Source organism: Schistocerca piceifrons, chromosome 7 (genome assembly GCF_021461385.2).
Source record: "Schistocerca piceifrons isolate TAMUIC-IGC-003096 chromosome 7, iqSchPice1.1, whole genome shotgun sequence".
Taxonomy (NCBI): domain Eukaryota; kingdom Metazoa; phylum Arthropoda; class Insecta; order Orthoptera; family Acrididae; genus Schistocerca; species Schistocerca piceifrons.
In genome coordinates this window covers 354,661,079-354,673,559 of record NC_060144.1, presented here as the reverse complement: position 1 = coordinate 354,673,559, position 12,481 = coordinate 354,661,079, and the positions used below count along the sequence as shown (strand labels likewise).

At 39.4% G+C, this 12,481-nt stretch overlaps 1 protein-coding gene across 2 annotated transcripts in view; it reads right to left on the bottom strand.

The window, feature by feature from the left end:
• The window catches only part of LOC124805160 (sodium channel and clathrin linker 1-like), a 112,112-nt gene extending 104,068 nt beyond the window's left edge, over nt 1-8,044 (bottom strand). Inside the window, exon 1 of one of the 2 annotated variants that reach the window (XM_047265640.1) lies at nt 7,972-8,044. In XM_047265640.1, the coding sequence (XP_047121596.1) occupies nt 7,972-8,028 (57 nt within the window). In that variant the 5' untranslated portion in view covers nt 8,029-8,044. Of the gene's footprint in view, nt 1-2,045; nt 2,553-7,971 lie in introns of those variants that run through there. The other variant, XM_047265639.1, reaches the window with a different exon arrangement.
• Nucleotides 8,045-12,481: the final 4,437 nt, after the last annotated feature.

The window sequence follows — 12,481 nt, the reverse complement described above, 5'->3', positions numbered from 1 at the left end:
GAAAAAGTGGTGCATAACAGGTTAATGAAATTTTTAGAGAAAAATGAAACTCTCACAGATATTCAGAATGGATTCATGAAAAATAAATCAACAACTAGTGCCATCAATGATTTTATACACAACGTCCTGCAAACAATGAACAGAAAACAAAGTGCCAATGGCATTTTTCAGACTTAAGTAAAGTCTTTGACATATTCAACCACAAAATACTGTTCAGCAAGCTTCAAGTATATGGCGAGGTACAACACTAAAATGATTCATATTATACTTGACAAGCAGGAACATAAAATACAAATAAAACATGAACTATAGGAAAATACTAGGATACGTTTCTGAGAGTAAGAGAAGAAAAAAGGAAAGAGTCCCTCAGGGATCCAATCCTGGGCTAACCCTCTTTCTTCTGTATATAAATGATTTAGACCTAAACATTGAGTCACAAGTAAATACTGCTTTTGCAGATGAAACATGCATCCTTATTACAGGAACCATCGCAAGTCGACTACAAGCAGTTGTAGATAAAACTACAGCACATTTAAACAGTTCTTTTGGGGGCTATAAACTACCAATAAACACAAAAAAATTCTGAACTTCTGTTCAAGAAGTGACACATGCAACACCAATGTGGCAATAAACTCCAACCAAATTTTCTCTTCTCTGGATACAAAGTTTTTACGCATATGGCTTCAAAATAACTTCAAGTGGCATACACATATAAATTAAATAAATGGAACACTAAATAAAATATGTTATAGTCTATAATTACTCTCTGTTAAAGCAAGTTTAAGCACTGCCCACATTGCCTACTTTGCTCAATTCCTTAGCATCCTACTTTACAGAATTATATTCTGGGGTAATGCACCACATAGTTCACTGATTTTCCAAACCCAGTCCACCTGCTTAGCTCAGTGGTAACGTGCCTGCCTCCTATGCGACGGACCCCGATTCAATTCCCGGCCAGGCTGGAGATTTTCTCCACTCATGGACTGGGTGTCATCCTCGTCACCGGCACACAAGTTGCCCAATGTGGCGTTGACTGTACTAAGACTTGCCCTCAGCGGCTGAAGTTCCCTGGATGGGGCCTCCTAACCAACAATGCCATATGCTCATTTTCATTTTTCTTAACCCATAAAAGAACTAAGAGCAGTGCAACATGTTCAACAAACAGATTCCTGCAAACACCTCATTCATAAGTTTACAATTCTCTAGCTTCTCTGTATGTACAACCAAGAAATATGTAAGTATGTCACAATGAATTTCAAAGACATAAATGAAAATGTTAATCTCCATTAGCATGATACAAGACAATAGTAAAAGCCTCATATCCTGTCAATAAAGACATCAGCCTACAAAACTTCCACAACAAACAGTGGTATACAAATTTACAATAGTCTTTCATATAAGATTAAAACCATATGGGCAATCACATCCTTTTGTAAAAGCCCAAGGGCATTCTTATTGGATCATTGCTTCTATTTAGAAATAGAATTTTTAGAAGATTTGAGATACAATAGGCTTAGAACAAGACAGTGCAGCTACTGCAAGTAGTGCAAACTCTTTTGTGGGTAATGCAAAAATTTATGTATTCGCTGAAATAATCTGTATCTTTACGGCGTTGTTCTGTATCCCACAATCTGGAATAAATTTTCACTTGTGTAAATAAATAAAGAAATAAAATTAAATGTACATTTCCGTTTTCTTTCCACATCCCAAGGCCACTCTCTGCATGGTATCTATAGAATACGACTAATGTAATATAAATATAAAGTAATGTAACAGCCCTCCCCCCTCGTGGACTGAAATTTTGGTTGTAGTGTCAGATTTAAATATTCATGTTACGAATAACTCGTTCACTATCTTTTCATTCTGAGGACTAGTACTATTGTAAAACAGTCAGAACTGGAATCGTTTGACAAGCCAAGCAGAGGATAATTAACGGATCATAAATAAACGTTCCCGAGAGCTCAAAATCGTTGCATTACCCTCTGTCTACACAAAACTAAAAAGTGTTGAAACAGATACAGGACAAAATAACACTGTTAACGTACTCATCTTTCACATTCACTTCATCCGTTATTTCCACTGAATTTTTAGATTTAATGTTATCTTTGTCATACTTTGTTAAAATACTCATTTTTCGTTAGCAACAGTCCACAGCTGTGCACGGGTTGATATCGACAACTCATTGGTTTATTCCAAAGTTCAGCTCTAATTTCACAAATCAACCACATTACAATCGCGCTCAATATCACACATCACCCAAACAGCACACGGCATTGTCGCATGTCCCAAAGTACTTCACCACACTACTGTTTCATTTAATTTGCGTGTTTTGAGACGCAACAGTTACTTCGTGTTGCCATGGTAACAATATGGGATGACAAGACTGTTTTCATGACGGTAACAACTCATATCAATTTGGTAATGGTAGCGATTGGTCGCCTTGGTCTTAAACAGACCGCTCAACCACCTGTCAAAAAAATATTTCTTTTTGTATTTCGAAATAGAACTGACATTTGCGGCGCAGACTCAGCGCAATTCTTACGACCCGCCCGCCTAGAGAGACTGGCAAAAGCGCTGATTGACAAAAGAAAGGCAGCAAGCGCGGACCAATAGACGTCTCTGCAGTCTGCTCACTGCACTGTGGCACTTCGTAGCGGCAATATTCAAAATGAATTTCGTACCAAAGTATTGAGTTTTTCGGTTTTCAAACCTGTGCGTCGCATATTAAACGGACTCACGAAACTTCTCTTTGGCATTAGAGTATCGCTTATCGTAAAAGTTTCGGTGATACATTTGATTTAAAATGTCACGCCTTTTGTGTGCTTGAGAACATCGTCCGTGAAAGAATTGAATTGTGTTCAGTTTCTGGATGCAAATTAAATAAGAAAAACACTCAGTATGGAGTGCAGGAGGAGCATCTGGTTAAATGTCTCTGTAAGTGCTGTAATAATTTTAATTTTATCTTCACTGTTCCTATAGGAGCAAAACAACGGGGGCTGAAGAATATCTTTAGATTCTTTACTTAGTATTTGCCCTTGAAATTGTGAAGTAAGCTCTCACTGGGTAATTTGTCTCTTTCTTCAAGAATCTGCCAATTCAGGCTTTTCAACATTTCCGTTGGTTATTACTCATGTTTTGCAGCGCGTATTAACACATATTGTTGAGTATGAGGCTTCTCTATGTAATGGGTGTATGAGGTCAAATGTCTTGGATATCATGCAGTGTGTGCCACAAGGATCTGTTTTTGGAACTTTACTCTTTGTAATATATACAGGGTGTTACAAAAAGGTACAGCCAAACTTTCAGGAAACATTCCTCACACTCAAATAAAGAAAAGATGTTATGTGGACATGTGTCCGGAAACACTTAATTTCCATGTTAGAGGTCATTTTAGTTTCGTCCACCTACGCTCAATGGAGCACGTTATCATGATTTCACACGGGATACTCTACCTGTGCTGCTAGAACATGTGCCTTTACAAGTACGACACAACATGTGGTTCATGCACAATGGAGCTCCTGCACATTTCAGTCGAAGTGTTCGTACGCTTCTCAACAACAGATTCGGTGACCGATGGATTGGTAGAGGCGGACCATATTCCGTGGCCTCCACGCTCTCCTGACCTCAACCCTCTTGACTTTCATTTATGGGGGCATTTGAAAGCTCTTGTCTACGCAACCCTGGTACCAAATGTAGAGACTCTTCGTGCTTGTATTGTGGACGGCTGTGATACAATACGCCATTCTCCAGGGCTGCATCAGTGCATCAGGGATTCCATGCGATGGAGGGTAGATGCATGTATCCTCGCTAACGGAGGACATTTTGAACATTTCCTGTAGCAAAGTGTTTGAAGTCACGCTGGTACGTTCTGTTGCTCTGTGTTTCCATTCCAAGATTAATGTGATTTGAAGAGAAGTAATAAAATGAGCTCTAACATGGAAAGTAAGCATTTCCGGACACATGTCCACATAACATATTTTCTTTCTTTGTGTGTGAGGAATGTTTCCTGAAAGTACGGCCGTACCTTTTTGTAACACCCTGTATAAGTGACTTTCCAAACTCTATGTTGTGTAAATCCATACTCTATGTAGATGATACCAGTTTTGTTACAGCTGGGAAAGGCTTATGAACATTAAAGCAGGAAAGTAGGGAGCATCTCAGAGCAGCCAATAAGTAGTTCCAAGTCAATGAATTGAGTATTAATCATGAAAAACCGTAAATTCCTTCTTTAGCGTATGCGTTAAAGATAATAGAAGTGATTTTGCTTCAGCTAAACCATTCAGGTGCCATCTTGACTTGAAATTAACATGGAAGAGCTTATTGTATCTGTGCAAAGTTAGCACTTGCAATATATTTGTTAGGTCAACTAAGGTCTTGTGTTAGTGATAAGTTATTGCTGAATGCATACAATGCACCCACCTGACATATGCCATTTTGTTATGGGAGAATTACCCTGCATTCAAAAAAAGTTCTTGGTTGGCATAAGAAGGCAGTCGAATCCATTTGTGGAGTCAGAAATAATGAGTCTCATCGACAACATTTGAAAAAACTGAAAACACACAAACAGGTAAGTCCCTTTTTGTATAATTTGTCTAATACATACAAAAGAATACCAACACAGTCACAAATTATGACAAACTGCTCATCAACATAATATATACATAAAATAACAGACTGATATCACAGTCACTAGACTTAAGGAAACTCAAGAAAGCTAGAGGTACATGGGGGTAAAACTATTTAACATGTTGTCAGTGCAGACACGCAATGCGTCACTGAGTATGTTTGTAAGTGCCATGCAGAAATGGCTTTGTGAAAAAAAGCATTTTATACAATAGAAGAGTTCAAAATGTGCCCTAAAGATGATCCTAAGCATTATTGTAGTTTCATTTAAATTCAACTTATTTATGTGAATATATTGGGTAGGCCTATATCATGTGCAGTATGATGGATAATTTCATATTTTGGTAGACAATAATGATATAAAATATCTTTTACATCACATATGTTATTTATGTAATTGTATATGTAAGAGCTCGTGCACGCTTACGATGTCATTAACTGCATTTGTTAATGCTTAAATATGGTAATAAATCTAAATATAAAATTTCACTTTAAAAACTTTTGTTTGTTACAAGAAACAAATCAATAGATAAGCAGTACTTGTTTGGGTTGACTCCATATACATACTGTGAAAAAAAAAAAAAAAAAAAAAAATTGCAAATATCTCACAAAACTCCTGGGAAAATGTGATTGTCGCTTTTTAGGAGACACACACAGTGTATTTGTATGAGCCATCCCATCCTATATAAATTCTACTTCAAATTTGACCAATATCTCCCCCCCCCCCCCCCCCCCCCCACTATTTCCACCAACCTCAAAATCAGTAGTCACTGCTCAGCTGAACTTAGCAGTTTACTGCCTTCCTTGCAGAAGACCTTGTATCTCTTCCCTGCCACACCTGATATAGTAGTAGCATCTGCTAACAAAAATAGACACATAAATGAAGATGTCCTTGATCTGATTAGAAGTAATCATGAATCAATCCACCTTTCAATCCTCGGCAGCTCTCCATACGAACAAAACTGATCCCATAACTTCCCTCCCAAACAAATCCACAATTACAATAATGCCAACTCAAATGCCTACCAGCAGTACAGCCGCACACGGTCCGCAGCTCTTGGTCTCGCAGTCGCATTCTTGCTTCCCGAGAACAGGGTCCTGGGTTCAATTCCTGATGGGGTCAGGGATTTTCACCTGCCTCGAGATGACTGGGTGTTTGTATTGTCCTCGTCATTTCATCATCATTGATGAAAGTGGCGAGATTGGACTGAACAAAGGTTGGGAATTTGTACCGGCGTTGATAATCAAGCAGTTGAGCGCCCCACAAACCAAACATCATTATCATCATCATTCACACACAGATAAGAAGCTAAAATCCTGAAGACATAACTAATATTGATTCTGTTCTTCAGCAAACCTCAATTTAAGCTACTATACAAATACTCACTCATCCCATCTACTCACATCAACCTTCTCTGTACAAACTCTTGACATCTGCATCTACTTCTGTACTGTGCAAATCACTGTGAGGTATGTGGCAGAGTGTACGTGCCACTTTACCAGTTATTAGGGTTTCTTCCTATTCCATTCACATGTTGACAGTGGAGAGAATGATTGTTTAAATGCCTGTGTCTGCTGTAATTAGTTGACATTGTCCTCATGATGTCTATAAGAATGAGCCATGGTTGGTTGTAGTAGATTCATTTAAAGACAGTTATTGAAACTTTATAAATAGGTTTTCTCAGGATAGTTTACTTCCAGCTTCAAGAGTCTTCCAGTTCAATTTCTTGCCTCTCTGTGACATTCTCCCATGGGTCAAACAACCTGTGGCCATTTTTGTTACCTTTCTCTGTGCACATTCAATATTCCCTGCTAATCCTATTTGGAATGGGTCCCGTACATTTCAGCAATATTCCAGAATGGGTTTCATGAGTGATTTGTTATTGCATTTTCCCAGTATTCTACCAACAAACCGAAGTCTACCATCTGTTTTACCCACAATGGAGCCTATGTGATCATTCCATTTCATAGCACTACGGAATGTTAGACTCAAGAATTTATAGGAGTTGGCTGGTTCCAACTGTGACTCATTGATATTATAGTCATAGGATACTATGCTTTTTCATTCTGTGGGGTACACAGTTCAACATTTCAGAACATTTAAAGCAAGTTGTCAATCTCTGCACCATTTTGAAATCTTATTAACATCTGACTGAATGTTTATGCAGTTTCTTTCAGGTAGTGTTTCACTGCAAATAACTGTGTCATCTGCAAAAAGTCTGAAGTTACTATTAATATCATCTGCAAAGTCATTAATATACAACATGAACAGCAATACATAGGGGGCTGAAGAATATCTCTAGATTCTTCACTTAATTTTGGCCCTTGAAATTTTGAAGTAAGCTGTCACTGATGCTACTCCTACATCTGAGGATGACTTTCATCCAAGGTAACACGCTACATACTCCCTACCGAAAAACCCTCAATCCAATCACCTATTTCACTTGGTGCCCTATATGATCATAATTTTGACAATAAGCATAGATGTGGCACTGAATCAAATGCTTTTTGGAAACCAAGAAATACTGCATCTGGCTGATTGCCTTGATGCAAAACTTTCAGTATGTCATGTGAGAAAAGTGTGAGTTGAGCTTTGCGTGACTGATTTTTTTTGGAATCCACACTGGTTAGCATGGAGGAGGTCATTCTGTTAGAGTTACCTCATTATGTCTGTGTTCAGAATATGTTCTAAAGTTCTACAACAATTTGATATCAGGTTTAGTGGATGGTAGTTTTGTGGATCAATTCTACTATGGTTTTTTGTTCAAAGGATCTACAATAAGCTATAGTTAGAAGAGGGGCTAGCTCAGTCACAAATTCAGCATAGAATCTGACAGGGATTCCATTGGGCCCTGGGACTTTTCTCAATTTTAAAAATTTCAGCTGTTTCTCAACACCACTGACAGTAAATCTTTTCAGTGGTATGAGGATTGAGTTGGACTGATGCTCCTGGGTTTTCCTGTGTAAAGGAACATTGGAAATGAAGTTCAGCATTTCAGCTTTTGCTTTGATACACTAAATTTCAGTTCCTGTCTCATTTGGGAGTGATGGGCAAAACTCTAGTGCACTAACTGGCATTGCGTACAACCAGAATTTCTCTGGAATTTGTGAAAGATGATTTGACAAAATTCCATTATGATAGAGCAGACAGTCATGCCAAATCTACTACTCTTTCCTCAACACTCATGATTAGGACACACTAAAATGCTACTGCCAATAACAGAGACATATGCATAATTTACCCAATATAAAAAGATACTGGGCCTGTAAACAAGCATACTCTAAACTCAATAATTCTCCTTTGCCTAAAATCTAACAGCTCTCTTCATACCAATCCATTAGGCTTACCTCAGTCTTCATCAAGGTGCTGAAATGCTTTGTCTCTAGATACATCTTCCTTCCCATCAGATCATATGGCTTCTGTCACAGTTTCTCTGCAGGTGATGATCTCCTTCACCTATATCTATAACAACAATACGAGTGTTATTCATTACTCTTCCTCTCCCCAGACACTCACCCCTCTACCTTCTATCTAAAGCAAACATCTAAAAACCACACCTCTGGTGAACTTAATCTAATGTGCTCGTGACACTGCCTTCCTTGACACTCATCCCATCAATCTCTTCACCCTCATCTCAATCATCTTCTGTTGTAACCACTGACACATCTCCGTGAATCCTCCAAAACTAGGCAATAATTACAGGAAAAACAACTTGAGCATTCCATTCCCATGAGCTCCACCATACAGCACAGCATTGTTCAGTCCACCTAACTGAAACACTAAGATACCTACAAATGACGGTATGCTTACAGTCTCGTAGATTCTGCACACTAAGTTGAATAATTCTTTAGCTGCTACTTCCCCAATTATTTTAGAAATTCTGAAGATAGTTCCATAAAAACACGGGAGAACTCCCGGATATGAGTAACGTCCTGCCACGATATTTCGGCACAGAGTCTTCTGGCCATCTTCAGGTGAGAGCCACTATTGTAGTACTGGCGAGTACCCGCTGAGCTCCGCTATTTAAAGCCATACTGAGGTGACATTGCGCATGCGGTGCTCAGCGTGCGCGTTTATAACAGCTCCGTGCGCTACGCTTCACGCCCTCCCCGGTGAAAGCTTGGCGTATTGATATCAGGTCGATTTTCATCTTTGTGCAGATAAATACATCAACTATGAAGTTTCTCTATAACAGGACTCCAAGCAGAGTTTAGCTGATAACCGCTATCTCGATTGATGAGAGTCTCGTTGTCAGACAAACTTGTTACCACAGACTCATTGATAATCGAACTCCAAAAGTTTGATGTATGGGCAAACTGGAGCCATGATAAAGCTGTGACGAGGCAAACTGTCAAGATTGACAGACTTTCTAAACAGGTGCAGCAGGAAGTTCCAACTCGACGATCTGTTGTTAATTTGACAGAGAAAACTTTAGATGACGCGACTGTGTCTGTGCTAGCAAAAGGACTGAATTTGCTCCCACACCTGTTTCCCCGCTACTAATGGATTTCATCAGTGCCATTGAAGAAGCTATATGCCGTCTTGATACAGATGAAGGGGAGGAAGTTTGTTGAGAATCTTGCCGTGTATTGACCAGAGTTGCACCAATGAAGAGTAACATCTCGCCCAAGGAGAGGATAGCCCTCCGTAACTTACGAGCAGATGTGGATACAGTAGTCTTAAAATCTGACAAAGGAAACGCTACTGTCCTCATGCCAAGGGATGACTATATTAATAAGATCAATATTTTATTATGTGACTCAACATATCGCAACATCGATAAGGATCCCACGAGCCGAGTGGTGCGAAAAAGAGCAGAACTTTTATCAAACAGTTCTCTACCGAAGGAGGTCATCAAGAGACTGAAACCAAACAGTTCAGTTCCACCTAGGCTATATGGACTGCCTAAGATCCACAAGGAAAATGTGCCATTACATCCAATTGTGAGTAACATTGGAGCAGCCACCTACGACCTAGCCAAATTCTTGGCATCTTTGCTCAAACCAATGATAGGCAAGTGTGTACATCACATAAAGAATTCTGGTGATTTTATCAGCCAACTTCAGTCACTACAACTGCATAGTAACGACTTATTGGTCAGTCTTGATGTGGTTTCACTTTTCACAAAGGTGCCTCTGGTGGACTCACTACATCTGATTGGCAATATGTTTGGTGCAGACATTACAATGTTGTTTGAGCACACTCTCTCCTCTACATATTTTATATTTAACAATGAATTTTACGAACAATCTGATGGTGTCACCATGGGGAGTCCTTTGTCTCCCCTGGTGGCCAATCTTTTTATGGAAGATTTTGAGGAGAGACCACTCGACTCTGCCACTTTTAAACCGACAGTATTTTGGCGATACATTGATGATACTTTTATAGTGTGGCCGCATGGTCTGGACCGTCTCCAAGAATTTTTACGTCACATGAACTCCATACATGAAAACATAAAGTTTACAATGGAGATAGAAAAAGACGGTTGTCTGCCATTTTTAGACGTCTTGGTGTGACGGAAGAGTGATGGCATACTTGGTCATTCGGTGTACAGAAAGCCCACTCATACAGACCTGTATCTACAAGCTACTAGTTGCCACCATCCAGCACAAACAATGGGCGTTCTCAAAACCTTGATCAACCATGCCCATACCATGTCTGACGCCAACAGTCTCCAAGCGGAACTGGAACACCTGCAAAAAGTATTTCTGAAGAATGGCTTTTCACCTAGGCAAGTGAACAGAGTGATGGAGACCTACAAACGACGGAACAAGGAAGAGGAAGAGGCCTTCAGGTCGACTGCTTATCTACCATTTATTGGTAATATTTCTTCACAGATAGGCAGAATATTGAGAAAGTATCAAGTGAGAGTCATCTTTCGCCCTCCTTCGTCACTGGTGCGATCTGTTACAGACGACCTGGGCCTGCGTAAATCAGATGTTTACAAAATTCCGTGTGAATGCGGCAAATCATATATAGGGCAAACAACACGAACTGTGCAGGAACGCATTGTGGAACACCAACGGCATACTCGCCTTCTCCATCCCACCAAGTCTGCAATTGCCGAACATTGTATTTCCACAGACCATTCCATGAATTACAGCAACAGAAAAATTTTGGCCCGTACATCAAACTTTTGGAGTTCGATTATCAATGAGTCTGTGGAAATAAGATTGTCTGACAACGAGACTCTCATCAATCGAGATAGCGGTTATCAGCTAAACTCTGCTTGGAATCCTGTTGTAGAGAAACTTCGTAGTCGACGTAGTTATCTGCACCAAGATGAAAATCGACCTGATATCGATACGCCAAGCTTTCACCGTGGAGGGCGTGAAGCGCAGCTCACGGAGCTGTTATGAACGCACACGCTGAGCAGCGCATGCGCAATGTCACCTCAGTATGGCTTTATTAAATAGTGGAGCTCAACGCGTACTCGCCAGTACTACAATAGTGGCACTCACCCGAAGACTCTGCACTGAAATATCGTGGCAGGGCATTACTGATATCCGGCAGTTCTCCCGTGTTTTTATGGAACAATCAGTACACCGGGAAAGCTTGGAAAGCTTTAAACATCACAATTCTGAAGATATCTTATCATTTCCTTCTGCCTTGTTTGAGCACTAGTCTTCCAAAGCTTGGTCATACTCCTGCCTCTAATGCTGGATCCCTTACACCCTCAATTTCAACATACATTTCTTCTTATCAGGTCCTCATTCTAATACACCACTCTGTGTACTCTTTCCACCTCTCGACTCTACACTCTTAATTTAGTAGTAGAATTCCTTTTTGCACTCTTAATGTTGACTTCTTTCCTTTAAAATGCTCTGAAAGTTATTGTGATTTTGAATCTGTCATTCCAATGACTGTTTCCATTTTCCTTCATATTTTCCTACAGTCATTTCACTTTATTTTTCTTGCACTTCCAATTGATTTCATTTCTAAGTTACTTGTCTTTGTATTTCCTTCGTTTGTTGATTAATGGAAGCATTTCTTCTGCTATTCACCGTTTCTTCACAGTTGCCTTTCTGATTCATAATCACTGTATCTACAGCCTCAGAGGATTTCAAATGCATGCCATAATTATGTTTTGTTTCAATATCCCACTTTCCTATGCACTGTTTCTGCCAACTGATTCTCATTAAATTTCAGTCTACCCTTCATCATTACTAAATTGTGATTTAAGTCTATATCTGTTCCTGCATATGTTTACAATATAACATCTGATTTAAAAATCTCTGTCTCAGCATTACACAATCCAGATGATATATTCTTGTGTCTCCAGGCCTTTTCCAAGTATACTTCTTCCACTTGTGATTGTTGAACAATGTATTTGCTGTTACTAGATACTTTAGAACTCAAGGAGTGTTTTGCCTCTCACATTCCTAGTGCCGAGATTGTACTACCTAGTAATTCACCCATCTATCCCTCCCCCTACTCCAGCATTCCAATCCCCCATGATTATCACATGTTCATTTCCCTTTAATACTGTGTACTCTACCCAGTTCCTTCTGTACTCTCTTCACATCAGCATTTTCTGCTTGTGACATGAGTATGTATATCTGAATTATAGTTGTTAGCGTTGGTTTGCTTTCAGCTGTGATTAGAAAAATTGTATTGCAGTGCAACATACGAAGTTATTCACCACTGCCAAGTGCTCAGATATGCGCCATTTCTGAGTCTATTTGTTATTGAAACCAATCATCTGCACAATGATACTGAAAGTTGACCACAGTTTCGGTATATCTAAATTCACCTTCATTAGAAGCAAAAATACACCTGGACAGGGAGACACCTTCATTAGCAAAAAACTTAGCAACATAGCTGATATAAAAGAAAAACACTTATAGCTTTAAATAC